The sequence below is a fragment of the Lepus europaeus genome, chromosome 22 (assembly GCF_033115175.1).
Source record: "Lepus europaeus isolate LE1 chromosome 22, mLepTim1.pri, whole genome shotgun sequence".
In the NCBI taxonomy this organism is placed as follows: domain Eukaryota; kingdom Metazoa; phylum Chordata; class Mammalia; order Lagomorpha; family Leporidae; genus Lepus; species Lepus europaeus.
This window is the reverse complement of record NC_084848.1, coordinates 13,259,996-13,285,066: the sequence shown is the minus strand read 5'-3', so window position 1 is coordinate 13,285,066 and position 25,071 is coordinate 13,259,996. Positions and strand designations below refer to the sequence as shown.

The following is a 25,071-nucleotide window of genomic DNA, read 5'->3' as shown; positions in this document are numbered from 1 at the left end:
CTATGTAGGAATTACACCAGCTGAATTCTTTTCTTTAGAACATATTCCTCTGTAAGTTTTGCTGTGCTAGACAACTACAGATTTTAGAAAAGTTCCTTAGTCTGTCCATCATAATCTGGGAGCATTAGGACTCTATAGTTCTTTTAAAAAAGACCATTGTGCTGTTAAGTGTATATGGTTAATAGACTAGTAGGTGCCTCATGGGAACTTTCTTCTGTGGCCAGTAGTAGTCATTAGAATCATTTGTACCATTGAGACACTTAAGGACTATGACAGGATGGCTGAAATAGAATTGCAGCCCTATTTCTGAGTAGAACCAGTTGTGTTTTTCTTTTGTATGAGTATATAAAAGATTGACATTCTTCTCACATGTGTGATGTTGGGAATGCAAGGTATATTCAAAAGTAAACATTTGTGGCCAATTTTTTTGGCTCAGATTACTATGACATGGAATCCATGGTCCATGCAGACACAAGATCATTTATTCTGAAGAAGCCAAAGCTGTCTGAGGAAATAGTAGTGGCACCAAACCAAGAGTCGGGGATGAAGACTGCAGATACCCTTCGGGTACTTTCAGGACACCTTATGCAGACACGGTAGATGGTTTCTTTTTCTTGTGTAGCTAATTTATGTGATTAGATAGAGCAGGTTAACCATTAGTTCCCAGCTCCCCTCCTCTCTGCCCCAGCCCCAGCCCTAGCCCCTAGTGTAGAGTGCTTTTATTAATTGAATAGCTAGGCCAGGAAGAGTTATAGCCAGATTCAGTTTTCAAGAATTTTGGTTCATCTTTCTTGCTCAGAAATCCATTAACTTACAAACAAAAACTCACTGTGTGATATAACCCCATTAATAAGATTCTTAACTTTACACATATCCAGTAAATGAGATTCTAAAAGCCAGGATACCAAAATCAAGAAATCTAGAGTCAGCAGGTGGGGGTTTGGGTGATTCTTCACTCAGAAAACAGAGTAATTGTGCTGTAAGGGAACAGATTTATAGATAATAAACATAAGACTACCTAAAATTGTGTTCTGAGCATCAGTGGTAGTGTTTTATTTCCATGTTGACCCTATGAGGATCAGATGGACAGTGGGGGTCAGGGTGGAGGGAAGATTGTCTTTAGTAAGCACAGGATGGAGGGTTGCTGGTGGTTGGCCATGGCCTCATGTGAAGAATCCATTAACACTGTACCTGGAAGTCTACCAAGTTGGTTTTTTTGTTTTGTTTTGTTTTTGTTTTTGTTTTAATTTCCTAACTGAACTAAACACAGAGCGAGGGAGTGGTAGTTCTGCTGAGGAGCACTTTAGGAAACTCAGCATTCCGTGTTTGTTTCCCTAATTCTATGGTGTTTCTTATCTGTCTGGCAGAGATCTTGTACAACCAGATAAACCTGCAAGTCCCAAGTTTATAGTGACGCTGGATGGTGTCCCCAGCCCCCCAGGATACATGTCAGATCAAGAGGAGGACATGTGCTTTGAAGGAGTGAAACCTGTAAACCAAACTGCAGCCTCACACCAGGGACTCAGAGGTCTCCTCCACCCACAGCAGTTGCAGTTGATGAGCAGGCAGCTTGATGACCCAGATGGTAGCTTTGCCAACGGTGTGTTGAGAGCTCAGACGGGCCCTTCTCAGGGTGCTGTTCCTGGGAAGAGAATCTCTGACTTGTTTCTCTGCCTTGAATGCATATTGATTGGAGGCCTTGCTTTTACACAGTAATGGCCAATTTTCTTTTTACAGACAAAAATGCTTAACGTTTAGACTGTTCTCCTGTGTGTTTTGTAGGTGGGCTGTTAACTCCTTTGCTAAAATGGAAGTCAGCCATGGAAGCTAAAAACACCTCTTGATTATATATGTTAAAGAATGAACTATTGTTCTTGCTTACCTTTTTTGTTTCCTTTAGAAACTATACTCTCACTTTCCTCGTGTACTGGCAGTTCTTTTATAAGAGAGAAAAGTTCATGTTTTTATTTTTTTTTTATTTGAGCCAGTGAGAAACAACTCCCCAAATGCCTGCAGTGGCTGCCACATAGTCAGGCACTCAATCAAGGTCGCCCATTTGGGGGACAGGAACACAGCTACTGTGAACCATCGCCACTGCCCCTGCTCTCTCCCCTCAGGGCATACATTAATAGGAAGCTGGAACTAGAAGCTGGCGCTCTGGTTGGACCCCAAGCACTCTGCTATGGGATGTGGGCATCTCAATTGTCGGATTTAATGACTGCCCCTAATTTGTATTTTGGTGCTATTTTCACCTCAACGAACCTTATCCCCTCGTCTGTCAGGCTATTTCTAGGAGGTATAGAGAAGACCTGTTCAGTACTGGAGAGCAGTATTTGGCAGAGCTTGACAGTGCCGTGCTTTGAGGCAGGTGCATCTTAGCTCTGCTGCTTTTCTGAGTGCCGGTGGCAGCTGCTATCTAATGTTCACGGTAGGAATGACGACCTTGCTCCCCATGCCTTTTTTTTTTTAAGATTGATTTATTTATTTGAAAGAGTTACATAGAGAAGGAGGGGCAGAGAGAGAGTTACAGGTCTTCTGTCTGCTGGTTCACTCCCCAGTTGGTCACAACAGCCAGAGCTGCACAGATCCAAAGCCAGGAGCTTCCTCCGGATCTCCCACACGGGCGTAGCTGCCCAAGGACTTGGGCCATCTTCTACTGTCCTCCCAGGCCATAGCAGAGAGCTGGATGGGAAGTGGAGCAGCTGGGTCTCGAGTTGGTGCCCATATGGGATGCCAGCACTGTAGGCAGCAGCTTTACCCACTAGGCCACAGCGGTGGCCCCCCATGTCTTCTAATATCTCTTGATTGACAGAAGTACTGTGTGTGTTTTTTTTTTTTTTTTCCTGAAAGATTTATTTATTTATCTTGAAAGAAAGAGGAAAAGACAGATCTTCCATCTGCTGGTTCACTCCTCAAATGGCCAAAGCCAGGAGCTTCATGCTTCCCCCAAGTGGGTGCAGGGTTACAAATATTCCCCAGACCCTTAGTGGGGAACTGGATCAAAAATGGAGCAGCTGGGACATGAACCAGTGCCAACATGGGATGCTGCTGTCACAGGCGGCAGCTTCACCCACTAGACCTCATCGCCTGCCCTCAGAATTAGTGGATCTTAAAAATGAATGGGTTCAAAGGAAAAAGCAAAAGTGAATTTTGAGATTTTCACCAAGCAATCCTCTTGGCAGAGAGATGAAAATGTGCTGAATACAGTCTTTAATTGCAAAAAATACAATAACCTTTGGGGGGAAATAAGGGTTAGTGAAGAAGTAACACTGTAATCTTTGACTGCTTTGCCTGCTGGAGGTCTTGATGATTAATGGAGGGGGTTGAAAATCTGATCCTATCTCCCAGAACCATTTTAAAGTAGTCACATAGTAAAGAAACTGCAGTAGTCAAGTAGTGCAGATTTCCTTTGTTTAAAACAAGAGGAAATTCTATTTTTTACTACTTTTGAGTTTTTAATTTGGTAGCTTAAAATTTGGTCTCAATGTATAATTTATTCAAATGCAGATGTCCATGTTGGATTTTATTGGCATATATGTGGTAGCACTGACATTGTCAGTAACATGTTAGTCAAAAGCCTTGTCTTGAATACTCACATGCAGGGGGTAGGGGCGTGGGGGGTGGCCATGATGCAGACTGCTGGGGAGTGGTGGGGCAGGTGGCTGCTGGAGGTGAAACTTTGTAGCAGAGAGCACTGAGTGAACTGCACTCTTCCTCTTCCCCTCCAAGCAGGGAGTTTGAAAGTCTGTAATTGCATTTGGTTGGTTTTGATATTTCAAGCATACTGAGAAGCACAGCTGCTGGTCATTGTTACATGGCAGCATGGATTTTTATAGCTTTCAATTAAAAGTGAATTTACCTCTTAAAACTTTTTTTTTTTTTGACAGGCAGAGTGGACAGTGAGAGACAGAGAGAAAGGTCTTCCTTTTTGCCGTTGGTTCACCCTCCAATGGCCACCGCGGCTGGCACGCTGCGGCCGGCGCACCGCGCTGATCCGAAGGCAGGAGCCAGGTGCTTCTCCTGGTCTCCCATGGGGTGCAGGGCCCAAGGACCTGGGTCATCCTCCACTGCACTCCCTGGCCACAGCAGAGAGCTGGCCTGGAAGAGGGGCATCCGGGACAGGATCGGTGCCCCGACCGGGACTAGAACCCGGTGTGCCGGCGCCGCAAGGCGGAGGATTAGCCTGTTGAGCCACGGCGCCAGCCCTACCTCTTAAAACTTTTAATAGGAAACATTTGAACTAAGAATACTGTCCTAGAGGTAAAATAAATTTGAAGATGCTTCTTTTTGGGCTGTCAGACTGGACTTGTGTGCCAAGGACAGAGGCGGGGTCAGTGGAAGAATAAGTTAGGTTACAGCTGGTTGCCTATTTTTCCTTCTTTTTTCCAGTTAGTCATACTGGAAGGAAGACATTGTTTTCTTTGTAGATGAGGAAACTGAAGTTCAGAGGTAACACATGCCCTAAGTGTCCAGCCAAGTTACCGAGTAGCAGAGCCGTATTTCAAGTGTCTGGCCTCTGGCGGAGGGGACTAGAGGAATTTAGTTAATTGATACTTTCATAGACATAAAGGTGAACTGCAACAAAATACCTATGATCCCATGGTGCTTATCTGTGTGCGTGTGTGTGGTGTTTTTTTTTGGCTAGGTGGTCTCAGGCTAGAATGTGGCAGGTATGATTTTGTGTTATTCAGTGTTGATTTACAACAACTGCCTATATTTAAAATTTACGGAAAGTTAGATTTTTGGCCTATTGGAACAGGAGGAAATATGGCAACACAGGTCCTACTTTGCCATGTCAGTAGCTGATGCTCTGATTGGGCGTGACATAGAAGTCGAGTGGCAGTGAGCTCTGCAGTGGAGCGTGCCCTGGGTTTCAGGGTGCTTCCCGACCGGTCCCTCTCTGCCATCTGTTGTCTTCCACCCAGGCGGTTCTGCTCTGATTTGCCTGGCCTCTTAGTAGCATTTGTGATCTATTTTAGGCAAAAATGTTTTCCTCTCTTTTTAGACATCAGTGTGAGTTTAGCACCTGAATTAACTAAATAAACCTCAGTGAGTAGGAATAATTCTTATTGGATATGAGATTTACCTTTCACGTTCCCTCCCTTACTTGTGTTTTCAGTTTCCATTTAATTTTTATTGGCTGCCAACTGACATCCTTCCTTCTCTTTTATATTTACTTTGATTCTGAAATACTGTTGAGTTAGGAATTTTGGTGAAGACTTTGGTAGGATCAAAGTTCACTTCTGTTTTCACATGGAGAATTGGGGTCTCTTTCCTGGTAATCTTTTAGAGGATTTTTGTGACCAGGGTCAATCAGATTATTTGGGGGTCCTATGTTTTAAATGACCTAAGACCCTAGAGTGGGGTGACAGTTATGAGGTAAAGGTTCCATGTACTGAATTGATCCTCACTAATGAGATGCTTTCCCTCCTTTCCCTTTATAGCTGAGATGAGTGAGCTGAGTGTGGCACAGAAACCAGAGAAGCTCTTGGAGCGGTGCAAGTACTGGCCAGCGTGTAAAAACGGGGATGAGTGTGCGTACCACCATCCGGTGTCACCCTGCAAGTGAGTCTCAGTGCGCAGCACCTGCTGTGCACTTTTGTTTCTGTCTCGTATAGGGGTCTTTGCTGTGGACCAGTTTGAGGTTCATAACTAAGTGTGTCGGCCCTTCCTGCTGTGCTCCCCTGAGCAGCGTACCTGTGTATCTGTGTGTGTGCTTTGGACCTGTGACATATTGAAAACTATCTGGGTTTCCCTGAGGTTTTTGTACATTTAAGGATATAGGTATGTAATTTTTTGTACGTTTAAGGAGATAGGTATAAATGCCTTGGGTAGCAGGAGTCTGCTGGCGAGCTATACTGCAAGTTGTAGCTTAACCCACTGCATCATGATGTGGGCCCCCGGTTCAGTTTTTGTAGCATGTGCCTTGCACGCATGTCCTTACCATAAAATTTACAAAATACAAGTATTTGGACCGTACTTTTCGAGTAAGTGGTGGGGTTCTTGCCATAGTAAAAGCTTTCATGGTGACTTGGTCTGAGTCAAAAACCTATTTGTTACCCAGCTTTCAAGACAGTTTGTATCCTGTTTTGATATCTGGCCTCATTTAAAAATGGAGTATTCTTTTGTTTGCTTCCCTGTTAATTCTGTAGCTCTTAAAACAAATTGTGATGGGGTCTAAGGATTTCCTTTACAAAAAACTAACACTGCATTGAGATTAAATGTGAATGTGCTTTTATTGTTTCATAGAGCCTTCCCCAACTGTAAATTTGCTGAAAAGTGTTTATTTGTTCATCCAAATTGTAAATATGATGCAAAGTGCACTAAACCAGATTGTCCCTTCACGCACGTGAACAGAAGAATTCCAGCACTGCCTCCAAAACCAGGTCAGTGGCTCTCGCACGTCCACATCCAGGTGATGTATTTTTTTCTGACTAAATGGAAGAAGAGTAATTTTAGAAACAGTTTTGATGGGACCAGTTAATCTAAACATGTGCCCATCTTACCATACTCTATAAAAGTATTTATCTTGACTAATGAATATATACATCTCACCATTCCTAATTTAAAAATGGTTTCCACCTTGATAAACACATCAGTAGACTGCATGTAAGATTTTGAGACAGATTTGATTAATGTTCATTCTTATTTTTGTTAGCAGTTACAACACCAGGAATACCTTCTAGTAGTCAGCTCTGCCGTTACTTCCCGGCTTGTAAAAAAATGGAATGTCCCTTCTATCATCCAAAAGTAAGAACTTCTATTTTCCCCAAAATCAATTTACCAGTAACTTACTGTCTTGATGATCACTAGCAGATTGAATGTCTTGCCTTTTCTTTCTCCTTTTCCTTCCCTCCCTCCCCAGAGTGACTTCTTTATTTTCAGAGTTAATTTTATGATCTTTAGATCTTCAGGATGTTTCCTAGTTGTTGCCTGAGGCCTGCCCCAACCTCCTGGGTCTGGCTCCTTAGGCTAAGTTGTCTGAAAGGCTTTTATGTGCATGTCCTAAGCTCAGGGGAGAGGGGACAGCTTTGTCACATTTTTCATTTTTTCTGCCTCTGAACGTGTGGGTGTTTGTTTCTTAATATTAGGCCATAATCAAAGTGAAGTCCAATAGTGCTGCTTCATACCATCCAGACAGGTCCTGATGGTTTTGTCTCTGTGCTAAACATGGGTTGTTGTATCTCCTGCTGTTTAGCTGCTGAGAGTGAATGCTTCTTCTGAAAGAACAGCCTGCAGCCCGTGTGAAAGGCCTTCACCTGTCCTGCTGTAGAGGAGATGAGGGCAGGGTGCATGTGAGGGATGCTGGGCAGGATGCGTAGGGATGATTACTGCATTGAGTACAAGTTTGTATTGTCTGTTTCCTCTATTTGTTCATTTTTTTTTCTTTCTTTCTTTCTTTCTTTTTCTTTCTTTTTTTTTTTTTTTGACAGGCAGAGTGGACAGTGAGAGAGAGAGAGAGAAAGGTCTTCCTTTTGCCGTTGGTTCACCCTCCAATGGCTGCCGCGGCTGGCACGCTGTGGCCGGCACACCGCGCTGATCCGAAGGCAGGAGCCGGGTGCTTCTCCTGGTCTCCCATGGGGTGCAGGGCCCAAGCACTTGGGCCATCCTCCACTGCACTCCCTGGCCATAGCAGAGAGCTGGACTGGAAGAGGGGCAACCGGGACAGAATCCGGCGCCCCGACCGGGACTAGAACCCAGTGTGCTGGCACCACAAGGCGGAGGATTAGCCTATTGAGCCGCGGCGCCGGCCTGTATTAATTTTTTTAAAAAGATTTATTTATTTGAAAGCCAGTGTTAGAGGCAGAGGGAGAGGAGGGCCTTCCATCCGCTGGTTCACTCCCTACATGGCAACTGCCAGAGCTGCGCTGATCCAAAGCCAGGAGCCAGGAGCTTCCTCTAGGCCCTCCCACGAAGGTGCAGGGGGCCAAGGACTTGGGCCATTTTCTACTCCTTTTCCTAGGCCATAGCAGAGAGCTGGATTGGAAGTGGAGTACCTGGGACACCAACCAGTGCCCATATGGGATGCCAGCCCTGCAGACAATAGCTTTACCCGCTATACCACAGTGCTGGTGCCTGATTTTTTTTTTTTTTTTTTTTTTTTTCATTTTTGACAGGCAGAGTGGACAGAGAGAGAGACAGAGAGAAAGGTCTTCCTTTTGCCGTTGGTTCACCCTCCAATGGCCGCCGCGGTAGCGCGCTGCGGCCGGCGCACCGCGCTGTTCCGATGGCAGGAGCCAGGTGCTTATCCTGGTCTCCCATGGGGTGCAGAACCCAAGCACTTGGGCCATCCTCCACTGCACTCCCTGGCCACAGCAGAGAGCTGGCCTGGAAGAGGGGCAACCGGGACAGGATCGGTGCCCCTACCGGGACTAGAACCCGGTGTGCCGGCGCCGCAAGGCGGAGGATTAGCCTGTTGAGCCACGGCGCCGGCCTGATTATTTTTTTGAGTAACAGAGACAAACCTTCCATCCACTGTTTCACTCTCCCAAGTGGCTGAAATGGCTAGAGATAGGCCAAGTGGAAACCAGGAGCCAGGAACTCCATCTGCTTCTCCTCTATCTGGGTGGCAAGAGCCCACACACTTGGGCTGTCCTCTGCTGCCTTCCCAGGCATAATAAAGTGGAGCAGCTGGGACTCAGACTGGCACTGTGATGTGGAATGTTGGCATAACAAGTAGCAGCTTAATCTGCTGTGTCATAATACCAGCCCTTCCTCCTTAATTTTTGTTTTTTGGATTATTTGGCTAGGATTTCATGTCTGAAGGGAGATTCATTTTTCAAGGCTTAATTAGTATTAAAATGAATTTTATAGACTGGATCTCTTACCCTGTTAGTGGTTGAGGGGGTGTCTGTCAGCTCTTAATGTTCGCCTGAAGGTGCTGCTGAGTCACTGTTCTGTTCAGCATTGTAGGTTTAACACTCAGTGTACGAGACCAGACTGCACATTTTACCATCCCACCATTACTGTACCACCACGACATGCCTTGAAATGGATTCGGCCTCAAACCAGGTAAAGATTAAAATTAGTTTTTCTGCCTTTTTCAAGTACTTTTCTAATATGTAGCTTGTAAGTATACAAATGTGGAAGAAATTAGATACTTTTTTCCTGTGTTTATACAAAGTTCCTTTAGCAAAATAATTTACGGTGGAGACCACATTTTATTTTATTCAGTGATTACTCTTTTTTAACCTTGATCTATTCCAGATCAGATTTTACTTCTCATTATATAATATGCAGACATACAAGGGCTAGCAGGGTTTCATATATACTATTTATAGGTCCCAGATCAATTTTATTAATAATTGTAAAATATTTAAAGAAATTTTCAGTATACTTTAGTGTGGTCTACAAATTTGATATATTGCTTCTGTGTGCTTTGTAAGCTTATGGTAGAGACAAAGAGAAGGTCTTCCATCTGCTGATTCACTCCCCAAACAGCTACTATGGCCGGAGCTGATGCGAAGCCAGGAGCTTCTTCCAGGTCTCCTGTGTGGGTGTAGGGCCCTAAGTGCTTGGACTATTTTCCACTGCTTTCCCAGGCCATAGAAGAGAGCTGGATTGGAAGAGGAGCAGCCGAGACTAGAACCAGTGCCTGTATGGGATGCCAGCACTGCAGGCAGAGGGTTAACCTACTGTGCCATAGCGCTGGCCCCTAAAAAATTAATATTTAACACTGTAATCTGATCATATATTCATTGTTTAAAAAATACTGAACAGCTGAGGTATATGGTATGTGAGGATATAAAACAATTATTTAAATTTTTTTTTTTCAGTGAATGACAGTCCTACTTGGCAGAAGATTATGCAATTTGAAAGTTTCTATCTACTGCTGAAAGATTCTACAGAACTTGTCAGATCTTTGAAACTTGGAATATATTGCTTTCATAATATGACGTTTATTGCCTATCTGAAGTGTCTTAATTTTTCCAAGTTTGAGTTATTAAGTGGTCTTAACATTTGGTGTTTTTTTGTTACTGGTGTTTTCACTAAGAAAGGTTTAAAGCATTTCAGGCATGTTTGTATAGTGCTGTTTCAAGTATCAGCAATGTACTACAGTTGAAGCCCCCGCACCCCCATTGCTGTGTGTACACAGAGAAGCAGTGAGAATGAAGAGCAGTTATTCTAAAAGTTGAATTGCTGTTTTATAACAGTGTTCATAATCCACCATGGGAACAGGAGTGGCCAAAACTACTGAGGCAGTTTAAAATCATTCAATTCTTTTTAATTTTTAAATGAATTTAGATAGTACATCCTCTTGGATTGAGTGCCACTTTGGTAAAATGGTCCCTAAGTTCTCTCGCATTCTGTGAAATGGGTATATAAGATGGAAATAGTTGGAATGCAGAAAATATCAGTTCCTTAAAATATATTTAACATACACTTTTTAAATAATTTTTTTGGGGAACTATATTATCACAAAATTATACAAAATTTTTACAGGTATATACATAAGGTATCAGAAAACAGACTTTAAACACAATATTATAAATACACATAAAATTTCACATTCTGAAAAATAACTTCTCAGAATACCACAGAAAATATAGGTACTATTGAAGATAACTTTTGAAATGTAAAAACTAGATTTAAATAGTATGTTTTCAATGACAGAACCGTATAATTACAGAGATCAGATGGGTAAACCAAAAAATCAAAAGAAACTTTTGGCCTGTGTTAGAGTTTTTTCTATGTGATTTTTAAAATTGTTAAGGCAAGAAGTGTCAAATGCTTTAGAATTAACAAACGGATCACCAATTTCAAAGACTTGATGTATCGGTGATTTTTAAAATTAAAGGTTACAAAGTATTAGACATTTTCAGGACCAAATTAAACTATTAAAAAAAAAAAAATAGGTGATTGACTTGCTTAGTCATATACTGGTGGCTACTAAACCCACACATGTGAAGTCCATGTTTCAGATGATAAAGCCTGCCATCTTCCTGTTGTGTCCATTGCTTTTCCATTGGGAGGAGAAAGAATTTAACCAGTCATTAAACCATCTGGTAAGTTGCACTTGGCTGTGCTGATCCCAAAACAAAGACTTGAAACACCAGAAAAGTAAATATAGCACAAAGGGCATAAAGCTGTAGAGTGTAGGCTTGAGTGAAATGACAATTCCACTTTATCCTCAAAGTTTTCCCTGGAATTTAAGGCATTTTATTCATTCCATTGTTAGGATGCTTTGCATCTCCAAAGAAGAAATTGCATTTTTAAAATTTTCTGGAAACAGACTTTATAAATGCTATATAGTTGCGTTCTCATAGTTCCATTCTATAGAACATGAATGGGAAACAAGGGCTTAAATGGTTTACTTCACCCGCTGTAAAGATACAACATGCTAAAATCTGATTAATTTTCCTGTTAGACACTGCCCAGAAACACATTTAAGAGTTTTGTCTTTAAGTTGCCCACAACCGCTGTAATTAAAATCTTGTGTTGGGTGAGTTGGTCTAAAATGAACCACCATAAAAAACGTTAACAAAAAAGGGTATGAGCATGGTTTGCCAACAGAGTGTGCGGTGTGCTTCGGTGTTGTGTGTATATAAATGCATGAAGGTGCCAGAACTCTCGGGGTACGAATTTAGGAGCTTGCGATACTGCACACAAAAATAATTCTCTGGGTTAGAAAAAAACATAGGGCAAGTTCTGTGTGGCCGGTCATGCTTCTCCATCTTTCCTTGGAACTTATCAGGTTGGCCACTTGGAAGGACAAACTGCAGTGGAAGCAGTTTTATCCTATACCATTTACTATGGTTTTAGTTCTTAGTGCACAGAAATGGAAAGTCGAAATTGGAAACACCACAGAGGAAAACTTAAAAACTGCAGTGGCTCAAACTTCTGAGTGTTTTTATTTTTATGGAAAGGTGGTTCAGGGAGTTCAGTGTTTTGTCTGCTTCTTTGTTCATATATTTTATAAATTTAATATATTCTGGCATTTGGCTTAAAGTTGCTTAACCCCTTTCAGACACAGCTATTCAGAGCTTTAAAACTGACCAGATTCAGTCACTCGTTAGGCTTTCTGTGGTAAAATTTTGTATTTTCTTAAAAAAAATTAGTATTTTCTGTTTTTTTGTATACACACAAAGTGTTAGGAATCTTCATTTATCTTGTCAAGCCAAACTAGGGTTATAGAAACCTGAGGGGATCTATTATCAAAGATAATTAACAGTTAAAATTCCATTGGACCAGTAGAGCATCTTCAACTTTCCCACACTTAGAAAAATATACCTTCAGCTATCCATCTGTGCAGTTTTCAGTCTTCAGGGAACTACAGAGAGGCTCAGCAGCACACCCCTGAATGCTGAGTGCTGATCTTTGGCAGCATTTCACGTGGAAAGGATACCGAGCTAGAAATCCAGTCCCCGTCTACCGAGAAGGAATTCTCATTCAGTCTACAAATGGACCTGGATTCATTCATTTTGGAAATAGCCTATAGGGTGACATACATCTAACTAAACAAATTTTCCCAATATTAAAAAACTATAAAATTTGATTCCAAGAGTTATTAAATTATATAGTGTTGCAAATGTGAATTTAATGTTTCTACATGTTAAATGTTTATATGTTAGAGACTATATTAAATATACAGTATTTTCTTCCAGTAGTTACTACTGCTATCTAAAACATTTAAAAAACTGTACACCATTGGAAATGATAATTCATAACTACTTTCCCATTAATGAAGCTACAATCGTGTTTTAAAACTTCAATTACAGAGATGACCTCTGAACATAAAATTTACAGCTGAAAAATGAAAATACAACGGTCACATACTACTGATTGGGAATCTGCCTCAATTCAGAACCATAGGGAGGGAAGTGTCCTTTATCAAAGGACTTCATGTTCTCCAGGAACACTGGTGTCCAGCTCCTGTTTTCTAAAACCGATCCTTCAGGGTGGTGGTGGCTTTTCCTTTCCTCTCGGAAGTGCAAGGATAAACTGCCTCAGTGAACGTTGAAAACAAAATACAAGTGCTAAAAAGATGAGAACTATCCACGTTTTGAGGAATGCCGTGTCCTCAGTACTTTGCACATTCCCCATGAGAGGGGGAGGCTGGTTTTATCAAGTATTCAGTCCTTCCTTGAAATACGTTTTCTGGCAGTGTGCAGGTTATGGACAGTTAGCAACGCACATACCATACATTGTGAACTTTGACCCTTTTGATGATTCTCTCAGTTACAGTCTTGGGTTAGCACCACTTGGCAATGCAGGTTTTGGTTTTAGGTTTTCTTCTTTAATTGTGGTCTTTTAATGTTAATCTTGTGTGGTCTTCTCAGCATCCAGGTCTTCAGTGAGGCGCATGTACACATTTCCAGACAAATAAACTATAATCAGAGGGGAAAAAATTACAGGTGCTTAATTACATTGAGACTTTCAGAAGTTTACTATTTTCAGTTGAGCTTTTGAGTCTTGTAAAATATTTCCTGTTTATTCTTTGTATAAGTACATGACCCCAAGGAACCATCAGTTATGCTACCTTGTTAACTAGTAAAATACAGTCTACTCTTTTGTCTTGAGCTGAGAAAATTACTGACCTGCAGTCATCACCTCCAGCACTAATAACGTGTCGGTCACCACTGGTAAATCGAATATTTGTCACATGGGGCGAATGACCCAAGAACCTTTTGTGCTTTGCCTAAAAAAAAACAATGACAAAGCTCAGGACATTTGCTGCATTCTCAAAGTCAAAGGTTTTTATTAGGAACCATCATTTCTATCGCATAAGCCATGGTTAGAATAGGGAGTTAGGACCACAGCCAGTAAATGTTGCTTCAGAGTTAGTAATGGATCTGAACTTTAACAATTCGGGTTATTTGGGCAGTCAGATGTCTCCAGATCCTTGGAAAATTTTTGCCTGAGGAAAAGTATTTGAAATGTGATGATTGTAGGTTTGGTGAAAAGCTAATCACAGCTTTGTTGAGACAGTTTCCTAAAATAGAATTGAGGGAGGGAAGAGGTTTGTGTTTGCTAGCTTCTATTTCAGGATAGTATTTAGGAGATTTGGAGAAAATTTTAGAATTACAAAGTATTAACTTTTTCAAGCCAGGGCAAACATGTTAAGGAAAATACTTGTGATTGGCCATCTAAATTGGGAGTAAAATGATCTTAACAAAACACAAACTTACAAATTTTTCTGGACATGGGAAGTCAAATAATTTAACCATGCCAAAGTCATCCCCTGTTACAAGGCTGATTCCCGAGTGAGACACACAGGCACAGGTGACGTCAGCTTTCTCAGTATGTCTGGACCAGATTCCCATAACTTCATCTCCTAAAGTACTAGAGGGAAGGAACAAAGGAAGTCCACCATAGCACATACAAGCAGCTTTACAATACTGGTTTCTTGTAAATTCATCTCTCCTGATTTGTGTTATTAGGATACAACAAGTAAATTATGGTAAGGCAAGTTGGAGACCCACCTGAATTTTGACTGTGTTAATTTCTACCTTTTTAGAATGAAGTTTTATGATTTCAAGTGTTTGTATATTAGATTATCCTTTTAAAATTCAGTCATTACTTTAAGCTGACTGAACTGTTTTTCACATTAAAAGTGATACGCTATAGGAATTTAATGGCAGTTTTCATTGACTCAAAAAGATGGATATTCATAGAACCAGCAAATTTTAACAAACTCATAAGCTATCATTTCTCAGAGCTTCCTTGGAGAATACATTTCTTAACAGCACCCACTATATATTATATTACCTGTTACTAAATTTAGTGTTTAGGAAAATAGGGCATCTTTTAAGCTATAACTTCAATTTCTGCTTTTTATGAGAACTTGATAGATCCTGGAAACCGATAAAAAGCACGGAAATATGTTCCGGCATAAACTTAATAACATTCATTATTCTCAAGGTTCAGTAACAAACACTTAAACCATCCCACTAGGGAAGAATAGTGGAATTTTAACATTAAAATCACGATTTCCCAACTTTCTGACCTTCAAAGTCTAGTTCTGAGCATATGAAGTATTTACCTAGTCCACGTGGCCCATGTAATCCTGTCAATGGCCACGTGGTCCAGAAGAGGTTTTCCTGAAGGCACTTCATAAACATGCCGTTTGTAGCAGCCACTGGAGACCTTCATCATGTTAAAATGGGACAAGGATTAGGTGAGAGGCAAAATCCACAAGGGTTTATAGAAGTGCAAATTCTACTTGACTACATGTCTAACATCAAGAATGCAAAAGAGATCACTACAAAAACTTAGAAAAGGGCCGGCGCCGTGGCTCAACAGGCTAATCCTCCGCCTAGCAGTGCCGGCACACCGGGTTCTAGTCCCGGTCGGGGCGCCGGATTCTGTCCTGATTGCCCCTCTTCCAGGCCAGCTCTCTGCTGTGGCCTGGGAGTGCAGTGGAGGATGGCCCAGGTCCTTGGGCCCTGCACCCCATGGGAGACCAGGAGAAGCACCTGGCTCCTACCATCATCAGTGCGGTGCGCCGGCCACAGCGCGCCTACCGCAGCGGCCATTGGAGGGTGAACCAACAGCAAAGGAAGACCTTTCTCTCTATCTCTCTCTCTCACTGTCCACTCTGCCTGTCAAAAAACAAACAAAAAACAAAACAAAAAAACTCAGAAAAAGTGGAGGAAGGGGCCCAGCACTATGGCACAGTGGGTTAAATGGACGCTGGTTTGAGTCCTGGCAGCTCTGATTCTAATCCAGCTTCCTGCTAATGTGCCTGAGAGAGCAGCTGGTGGGCCCCTGCCACCCATGTAGGAGACCAAATGGAGTTCCAGGCCTCTGGCTTCAGCTGGCCCCATCTGGCTGGTGCAGCCATTTGGGAAGTGGGGAGTGAACCAGTGGATGGAAGATCTCCATCTCTCCCTTTCTCTGTAACTACCTTTCAAATAAACTTATTAAAAAGAAAAAGGTAGAGAGGTTGAGTGGAGATGAACGGGAAGATGCAGGCTAGCAGATATGAAGGATGAACATACACAACGAGGACCCACCGGTTACAAAATTGGGCTGTTTTTGGGGTTTCTGCTAAATGAAGTTAGCTGTTACGGCCACAATAACAAAATTACTGTATAACAGGTGACGGGTATGCTAATTTGCTTCCTACAGTAACCATTTCCTATCATAAATATGGATCCTATAACATCATCAAGTATACTTTAAGTATACTCAGTAAAATTTATTTTAAGAAAGAATGAGGTACTACAGAATCAATGCAGAAACTGAACGTAAGCAAAGGCAAGAGTCTAGAAGCTCAAACGAAGGAACTCTATGCGCTCACTAAGGTCCGCTGGGTCTGCAGTGCTGGTGCGGTACCTGGAGATAGCTGCTGTCTGCAGAGAAGTCCATTTGAATGACAAAGCTCGGGATGTCTCTGCAGTAGCTGATTCTGTTAAGAGCCGGGCCCAACGTTAGGTCGTAAAAGTCCACCGAGTTCTCACTAGAACCCACTGCCAGATAGCGGGAGTCTGGACTGAACCTGAACACATAACAAAATGTCAAAAATGTCAGGATCACATGAAGTAGTCTAAATGGTAAACATCAGTAACTTTCCAGTTCTTGAAAATAAGTTTATGTGTGGTAAATCTTCAGGTTTACCTGATCATGTGTTCTAAGATTATATTTATTTGTGTTACATGAAATGAGCTTTATGTTTTACCTCAATTTTCAACAACTGTTTTCCCAATTCCTTTTGAAACACTTTTTTATAAAATTGGTTCACGAAGGATAAGGTATGAAAAGAACAATGTCTTAATAGCTAAGAACACTGTTTAACTCACCTCAGGTGGTTAAGATGAAGTGACACTAGTTTTGAAGCTTGGAGAATGTACATGAAAAGACCTAGTGAACATGACTTGCTTAGTGGTCAGGGAGGCAGGACGGGACAAGTCAGCCTGCTGGAAGTACTGCTTGAGCTGCTGAGCACCTCAGAGACTTGCAGGGCTGAGAGAAGCCACTGTCCCTGTGATGTAAACATTCTGCGGAAAGTTTGACTTGCAAAGGGATTTTACTGCTGAAGAGACTATAAGCTTTTGACAGAGTTAGACTTAATAATCTCACCTAAATTGTAGCCACTGTTAAGCTTAACCAACAAAAACCAAAAGGCTCGGCTCAGGAAAGGTCTAAAGATTATTTTGGGATATAAATGCTCAGCGAACACTGGTTAAATGACAATGAGCTACATATTCCTATACTGAAATCAAGAGAAGACATGTTTGGGCCTGTAACTAGTTTTCCAAGGTGACAGCTTTGAAGGGCTGGTGGCTCTCACGTATTAATAGTGGGAGATAATTCTTGGCACAGTGAAAATGCTGGACATGTCTAATGTGACGCTTGTCAAATATTACCTAGTACTTGACAATATGTGGCATTGTGGTTGGTGCCTAGTAGATTTATTATTTAGCAAGGAGCAGTAAGTTACACAAACAGCCATATTTCAGCACACAATGTATGACATTTAAAATGCTACTGGCCCTCAAGACCTTTGTTGAAGGTGTGGACAAAAGTTTTTCACAACAAGCTGGGTCATTTAAGTATGTGCTAGAAAATGCTAATCTATTTGTGGACTAACCTGATATCATGGATTGCACATCGTCTATCTCTCTTCTTTCCCCATATTTTTAGAGAGCTCACCAATAAAATAATAAATTCTCCATTTTTCATTCCAATAGCCACCATGTCCCCTTCAGGGCTATAACACACAGTACGGGCAGCATGTCCCAAATTCACTTTGTTTAACATCTTCTGCATAAGAACCAAGAGAGTCATAGAAAACCACATTAAATGAAGTTTTTACAAATTAAGCCAATTTCTCTAAACATTCTCAACATTATTCTGAGATGGTTAAGCACTAGCAGTTCAGAACTTCTACTTCTTAGAAGCTGGAATCTCATTGGCAGAGTCGTTTGCACCTACTTTATCAGCAACGTCCCAGAGTCGCACTGTCCCATCCTCCGCAGCAGAGAGGAAGAAATCCTTGGAAGGATGTGTCGCTAGTCCCCAGATCGGCCCGTCCACGTGGCTGTTAACTAGAATGTTACAGGCTGCATTCTTCTCTCCAACTTCAATTATTTCGGCATTCCTTGTCCCAACTAGTATCTTGCCCTGAAACAGAAGTGATGCCAGTACATCTGTGTAACAACAGTGCTTTTCCTGATCATAGGACTCTCTCGACCTGCCTGCAGGACTTTTTCACTTTGCGCTAATCTGGTAGCAAGTCGATGGTGACTCGTGTGCAAATGTTCACACGTGGTGAGAGCACTGGGCTGAGGTGCATGTTAGCAGAGTCCATGCTAAAGGACAGCTTTTCCCTGTGGTAGTACCACCACCTGCGTTCTTCAATAATCAAAGCTGACTTTAACCATCGTAATCCTAGGATTTCCAAAGAGGGCTAAGTGCACTGGTATAAAAGCAGACTTGAGGTGGGGGGTTGCGGGGGTGGGGACTGGTGCTGTGTTGTGGCAAGTAGATGCCGCCTGCAGTGCCAGCATCCCACCTAGGGGCTCGTTTGAATTCCGGCTGCTCTACTCCGATCCAGCTCCCTGCTAATGAGCCTGGAAAAGCAGCAGAGGATGGCCCAAGTCTCCGTGCACCCTCATGGGAGACCTGGAAGCAGCTCCAGGCTCCTGGCTTTGGATAGGCCCACCTTTGGCTGTTGTGGCAATCTGGGGAGTGAATCAGTGGATGGAAGCTCACTCGCTCGCTCTCTGCCTCTGCCTCTAACTCTTTCAAACAAATAAATCTTTTTTTTTTTTAAAAAAAAGGCTTGGAATTTTTAAGTTAAAAAAAAAAATAGGGGCTTCTGGCGTAGCAGATAAAGCCACCACCTGCGATGCCAGCATCCCACATGGGTGCCAGTTTGAGTCCCGGCTGCTCTACTTCCAGTCTAGCTTCCTGCAAATGCACCTGGGGAAGCAGCAGAGGCAAGCCCCAGTGCTGGGCCGCTGCTCTATGCGGGAGAACTGGATGAGGCTCCTGGCTCCTGGCTTTGGCTTGGCCCAGACCCTTGCTGCTGCAGCCATTCTGGGAGCGAACCAGCAGATAGAAAATCTGCCTCTTCCTCTCCCTAGATCTGCCTTTCAAATAAATAAATCTTTATAAATAAAAGGGAATAATGTGTAGACTGAGGAAAATATATCTATGATTTGTAAACTCAAGAAATGTGTTTAGGGATGTGGTACTTAAAAATGGAAGGGCCAGGGTGTGGCACAGGGAAGCTGCCACTGTGACACATGCATCCTGGGTCAGTACCCACTGCAGTCCCAGCTGCTTCACTTTTTTTTTTTTTTTTAAAGATTTATTTGAAAGGCAGATGGGGCCAGTGCCGTGGCTCACTTGGCTAATCCTCTGCCTGCGGCGCCAGCATCCCATATGGGCACTGGGTTCTAGTCCCAGCTGCTCCTCTTCCAGTCCAGCTCTCTGCTGTGGCCCAGGAGGGCAGTGGAGGATGGCCCAAGTGCTTGGGCCCTGCACCCACGTGGGAGACCAGGAAGAAGCACCTGGCTCCTGGCTTCGGATCGGCGTAGCTCCAGCCATAGTGGCCATTTGGGGGGTGAACCAATGGAAGGAAGACCTTTCTCTCTGTCTCTCTCTGATGGTCTATAACTCTACCTGTCAAATAAATTTAAAAAAAAAAAAGAAGAAGAAGAAAGATAGAGAGAGGTCTTCCATCGACTGGTTCACTCCCCAGATGGTTGCAATGGCCAGAGCTGCCCTAATCTGAAGCCAGGAGCTTCTCTGAGTCTCCCACGTGAGCGCAGGGGCCAAGGACTTGGGCCATGCTCTACTGCTTTCCCAGGCCACAGCAGATTGGAAGTGGAGCAGCCAGGACTCGAACTGGCACCTATGGGATGCTGGCACTGCAGGCGGGGGCTTTAGCCCGCTGCGCCACTTCTGATCCAGCTCTTTACCAGTGAGCCTAGGGAGGCAGCAGATTGGACCCTAGTCACCCATGTGGAAGACCTGGCTGGAGTTCCAGACTCTGTCTTTGGCCTGGCCCAGCCCTAGCTATCGAGGCCATTTAAGGGAGTGAACCAGCAGATGGAAGATACATCCTCTCTCTGTCCCTCCTCTGCCTTTCAAATAAATAAATCTTAAAAAAAAAAAGACAAAATGGAGGTTTAAGGCAGGTCTGGCTTCCTGTCTTATGCACTGCACTGGCGTTCCCAAGTGTGGAGGCGCTGAGCAGGGGAACCACAGAACGACACCGCCCAGCAGTTGCTCTCTGTGTATTACGTGGTTCGTGCTCGGCAGGCTGAGGGCTGAGGGCTGAGACAGCCTCTGCTGCTGCCGCACATCAGCTCAAGGCTCCGCTTACTTTGCCTCTGCACACGGCGCGGACGCAGTCTGTGCTGTGGCCTGTCTCCAGCCGGAAGGCGCGGCACCGCCTCAGCTCCTGGTCCCACAGCTTCACTGCTCCTCCTTCTTTGGACCTAAGTAAAAAAACAACCAAACCCAAATCCACACTGATTATTGGCACAGCACATCATTCTCATATAAGAACACTAATTTCAGGGCCGGTGCTGTGGCGTAGCAGGCAAAGCTGCCATCTGCAGTGCCGGCATCCCATATGGGTGCCAGTTCAAGGACCGGCTGCTCTACTTCAGATCCAGCTCTCTACTATGGCTTGAGAAGGCGGTAGAAGATGGCCCAAGTCCTTGGGCCCCTGCACCTGCATGGAAGACCCAGAAGAAGCTCCTGGTTTCTGGGCACGGATCAGCACAGCTCTGGCCATTGCAGCCATCTGGGAAGTAAACCAGCAGATGGAAGACTTACTTACCTCTCTCTTACCCCGCCCCAACCCCCAACTGCCTCTGCCTCTCTGTAACTCTGCCTTTCAAATAAATAAATAATCTTAAAAAAAAAAACCACTAATTTCACAAGAAGAATATCAAAATAAATAAAAACCAAGCTCCTGAATCTCAACTTTTTGTGGCAAATTTAGGATATTATATATATATATATATATATTTTTTTTTTTTTTTGACAGGCAGAGTGGATAGTGAGAGAGAGAGACAGAGAGAAAGGTCTTCCTTTTTGCCGTTGGTTCACCCTCCAATGGCCGCTGTGGCTGGCACATCTCGCTGATCCAAAGCCAGGAGCCAGGTGCTTCTCCTGGTCTCCCTTGCGGGTGCAGGGCCCAAGCACTTGGGCCATCCTCCACTGCCTTCCCAGGCCATAGCAGAGAGCTGGCCTGGAAGAGGGGTAACCGGAATAGAATCCGGAGCCCCAACAAGGACTAGAACCAGGTGTGCTGGCGCCGCAAGGCAGAGGATTAGCCTGTTAAGCCACGGCGCTGGCCAGGATATTCTATATTTTTTTAAAAAATTATTTTATTTATTTGAAAGAGTTACAGAGAGAGGTAGAGCCAGAGAGAGGGAGGTCTTCCATCTGCTGGTTCACTCCCCAAATGACTGCAGCGGCCAGAGCTGAGCTGATCCAAAGCCAGGAGCCAGAAGCTTCTTCCAGTCTCCCATGCGGGTACAGGGGCCCAAGCACTTGGGCCATCTTCTACTGCTTTCCCAACCATAGCAGAGAGCTGGATGGGAAGTGGAGCAGCCAGGACTTGAACCAGCGCCATATGGGATGCCGGCACTACAGGCTGGGGCTTTAACCCACTACACCACAGCGCCAGACCCAGCATATTCTATATTTCAGCCAAAGTAAACATTTAGTTCCAGCAAATTTTACTTTGTGAAACAGCCTTTCTGACAGCGTAATTTTACTTACCCCTACCTTACATTATCCTCTCTTACACTTCCTGATTAAGGACATGCACAAAACAGTTTCTAATGTTAAAAGGGTCGTTGAGGTGCAAGGTGAGATATTAAGATGACAGATGCTAGGCTAGAGATTTTATTTTTAATGACTCAAAGAGAAACATTTTAAAAAAATTTTGTTTATTTATCTGAAAGAGAGAGAGACAGAGATCTCCCTTCCACTAGTTCACTCCACAGATGGCTGCAATGGCCAGGTCGAAGCCAGAAGCTTCTTCCAGGTCTCCCACATGGGTAGCAGGGGCCCAAGGACTTGGGCCATCTGCTGATGCTTTTGCCAGGCCACTAGCAGGGAGCCGGATCAGAAGTGGAGTAGCCGGGACCTGAACTGGTATCCACATGGGATGCTGGTCTCGCAGATGGTGGCTTAACCCACTACTCAAGAAATACAATCTTTGTCTGCCATTAATTTATCCCACTGAGGGGCTGGTGGTGGGGCACAGTGGGCTAAGCTGCCACTTGTGAGTCGGCACCCATATAGGAGCTTGGGTTGAGTCCTGGGCTTCTGTCACCCACTGTGGAGATCAGGATGGAGTTCCTGGCTCCTAACTTTGGCCTGACATAAGCCTGGCTGTTGTGGCCATTTCAGGAGTGAGCCAGAGGATGGAAGATCTGTCTTTCCCTCTCTCTTGCTCTGCTTTTCAAACAAACAAATCTTAAAAAAATCCTACTTAAACAGTTTAAGAGCCCACCATGAACGGGGTTGTGTATAACTAAATGATATGGAAAACACAAGTGCTGGAGTAATACGTAAGAGGTAGAACACCAGCACATTATGCATCTTCTCTCAGAAGAACGTGTTCATTGTTTCTGCTAGATGAATCGCTTGTCTTAGGAAGAACTTGCCCGAGTCCCGTATACATTCTTCTCTGATGTGAGGAGAAGCTCCTGCGCTCGTGTTTAATGTACGTGGGTCCTCTCCCCTGTGGTTTCCTGTATGCCTTCTTAAGCACGTAACATGTCACGTTTCAACATGCTACTGGCTATGTTGATGGCAAAGCAATGACAAGCATCTGGTTACTGCTGGGAGATCTAAAAATCACTCAGAAAAATGCCTCTCCAAAGATTTAAATTTGGAGGCCTCCTTTAAAACAATGTTTTTGCCTCAAGCAAAAGCAAACAAGGTGGTCTGTCTCTCATCCTTTCTATGCAAACATGTGCATTTTCCCTCTTAGCATCCAGCCTGAGAAAGAAGCAGCCAGTCAGGATGCACCCTGACTCAAAGGCAAAGACGGGGTCCCCGTCCCTCAGCAAGCAGGAGCACAGGCAGGGCGTTAGGCGGCTCTGAACTGGTGGACAAGCTTCTGTCCACACCTCAGGAGAAAGGTCACCCCGTTGTTGGAAGTTAGGTTTATCTACAGCGTGTGAACAAAACCTTGGGAGTGATTTGGGACAGCGATGAGACAACAGAATGGATGAAAAGGCAACCAAGGCAAAGTGTAGGAGGATCAGGGAGGAGGAGCTGGAGCCTGAGAAGAACCAGAAAGCCTCCACTGGCTCCCACGCATGCGCACAATTCAGTGAGACTGGGACAAGAAAGAGAACTCACGGCCTCTCCTTGCCACCGGTGACAATAAGTCCATCTCGCAGCGTGGTGTACATGGCAAACACGGGCCCGTTGTGGGCTCTGGCCACGACTCTACACAGTATGTGGTCTCTCCACACACAGACATCTCCACTGATGGTACCTGTAAACGTCAAGTTATTCTGAAAAGGAGTGGGGAAGGGGGAGATAAACTCATCAAAAGGTCAAAGAGAGTTCAAACCAGACTCAACCTCCCACGTGAGGGCATGCAGGGCAGAGGGGGGACCCGGGCAGTGGTCTCAAGAGGCAGGAGACCCGAGCTAGCAGCTCTGCTCTGTCGGGACCTTTCCTCAGTCTATTGGTTATTTCACTGTAATAACCTTGGGGCCGGCACTGTGATGTAGCAGGTAAAGCAGCCACCTGCAGCACTGGCATCCCATTTGGGTGCCGGTTCAAGTCCCAGCTGCTCCTCTTCTGATCCAGCTCTCTGTTATGGCCTGGGAGGGCAGTAAAAGATGGCCCAACTCTTTGGGCCCACGCACCAGGGTGGGAGACCTGGAAGAAGCTCCTGGCTCCTGGCTTTGGATCAGCTCAGCTCGGGCCATTGCAGTCACTTGGGGAGTGAACCAGTGGAATGGAAGACCTCTCTCTCTCTCTCTGGCTCTACTTCTCTCTGTAACTCCTCTTTCAAATAAATAAAATAATTCTTTAAACAATTGTAATAACCTTGGATAATTCTTTCCTTCCAAATATTTAATTTTAGTTTATTCCTTTGCATTGCCTCACCCTAGTTTTCCAATAAATAGCTTAAAGGTCACTAGTAACTGAGAGAATAAGAATAGGAAGAGAAGAGGACTTCTTCCTAGGTTTGGTAAAGAATTTTGTCACGACTATGACGCAAAGACACAGGAGCGTCTAATATTTCGTGACCTTATGCAGACCTCACTACAGCAGATCTGGGAGCATCAAGCATTTGTGCCACTTTCTCATCAGAAGTCAAGGCCTCAAACACAGAAACCAACGTTCTACAGTCCTTCCTTCCCAACAGGCCCTGACATAGACAATACTCAGAAATTCCTATGTGAGCCTGTGTTGTTAGGGGAGAAGGCATTCTCACTGACTGCTCCACTGCTTCACACACACTAATTCACCTGCTTCCAGTATTTTAGTCTTCCAGTTTATTTACTGAGAAAGGGCAACTGATTACACAGGAATTTTATATGTGAACAAAGTTAGCCAGATTGGCCAATCACACGCCAGATACACGTGACAGTGTTGGGCTTTCTTTGGGAATAAGTTACTGCTCTTACATTATGATTACCTAAATGTTCAACCTAAGTATGACATGGCAAGACCAACATTTTCAACAGCCTTTCTTAAAAACTTAAATGTGCACTTAAATGTTCTAAAATTATAATTTTATTTTTTTAAATATTGCAAACCCACATAAACACATTAATAAAGGTATCTAATTGCTTTTTATTGTACCAAAGCCCAGCCAGGGTAGGCTATTAAAGGAAAGAGGCCCAGATGAGATGGAGTGAGGAGGGGGTGAGGTCTTGAACATTTCCCCTGTTGTCAGGACTAGGAACTTAGAGACACTGGCACAGTCTACTTCCAACCAGAGGAAGAAAGTGAAATCCTAAATTCTTGCTTCTTGATTTATGTCTCTTACTCTGACAAATGGCCAGAGGTCCATGAAAAACTCAAGACAGAAATTTGGGGATATTTACAGTAATAAGAACAAGATCAACGAAGGCTTCTGAGAACGGCAATGATCAAGGGCCTGAATGTTTCGCTGTACTCCCC

General features: G+C 43.7%; 2 protein-coding genes across 20 annotated transcripts in view; one reads left to right on the top strand and one right to left on the bottom strand.

The window, feature by feature from the left end:
• Positions 1–10,207, top strand: part of ZC3H14 (zinc finger CCCH-type containing 14) — a 50,011-nt gene extending 39,804 nt beyond the window's left edge. For 3 of the 9 annotated variants that reach the window (XM_062181706.1, XM_062181703.1, XM_062181708.1), the window contains 7 exons: positions 437–596; positions 1,368–1,600; positions 5,445–5,565; positions 6,250–6,386; positions 6,659–6,750; positions 8,906–9,012; positions 9,777–10,207. In XM_062181706.1, the coding sequence (XP_062037690.1) occupies positions 437–596; positions 1,368–1,600; positions 5,445–5,565; positions 6,250–6,386; positions 6,659–6,750; positions 8,906–9,012; positions 9,777–9,783 (857 nt within the window). In that variant the 3' untranslated portion in view covers positions 9,784–10,207. The remainder of the gene's footprint in view (positions 1–436; positions 597–1,367; positions 1,601–5,444; positions 5,566–6,249; positions 6,387–6,658; positions 6,751–8,905; positions 9,013–9,776) is intronic. The other 6 variants (XM_062181707.1, XM_062181705.1, XM_062181712.1 and 3 more) reach the window with 3 other exon arrangements.
• A 3,032-nt stretch (positions 10,208–13,239) lies between these two features.
• Positions 13,240–25,071, bottom strand: part of EML5 (EMAP like 5) — a 171,413-nt gene continuing 159,581 nt past the window's right edge. For 6 of the 11 annotated variants that reach the window (XM_062181691.1, XM_062181694.1, XM_062181693.1 and 3 more), the window contains 9 exons: positions 23,287–23,444; positions 20,279–20,393; positions 17,878–18,066; positions 17,534–17,706; positions 16,279–16,441; positions 14,984–15,087; positions 14,130–14,283; positions 13,539–13,639; positions 13,240–13,328 (listed from right to left, as the gene is read on the bottom strand). In XM_062181691.1, the coding sequence (XP_062037675.1) occupies positions 13,292–13,328; positions 13,539–13,639; positions 14,130–14,283; positions 14,984–15,087; positions 16,279–16,441; positions 17,534–17,706; positions 17,878–18,066; positions 20,279–20,393; positions 23,287–23,444 (1,194 nt within the window). In that variant the 3' untranslated portion in view covers positions 13,240–13,291. Of the gene's footprint in view, positions 13,329–13,538; positions 13,640–14,129; positions 14,284–14,983; positions 15,088–16,278; positions 16,442–17,533; positions 17,707–17,877; positions 18,067–20,278; positions 20,394–23,286; positions 23,445–25,071 lie in introns of those variants that run through there. The other 5 variants (XM_062181692.1, XM_062181697.1, XM_062181698.1 and 2 more) reach the window with 5 other exon arrangements.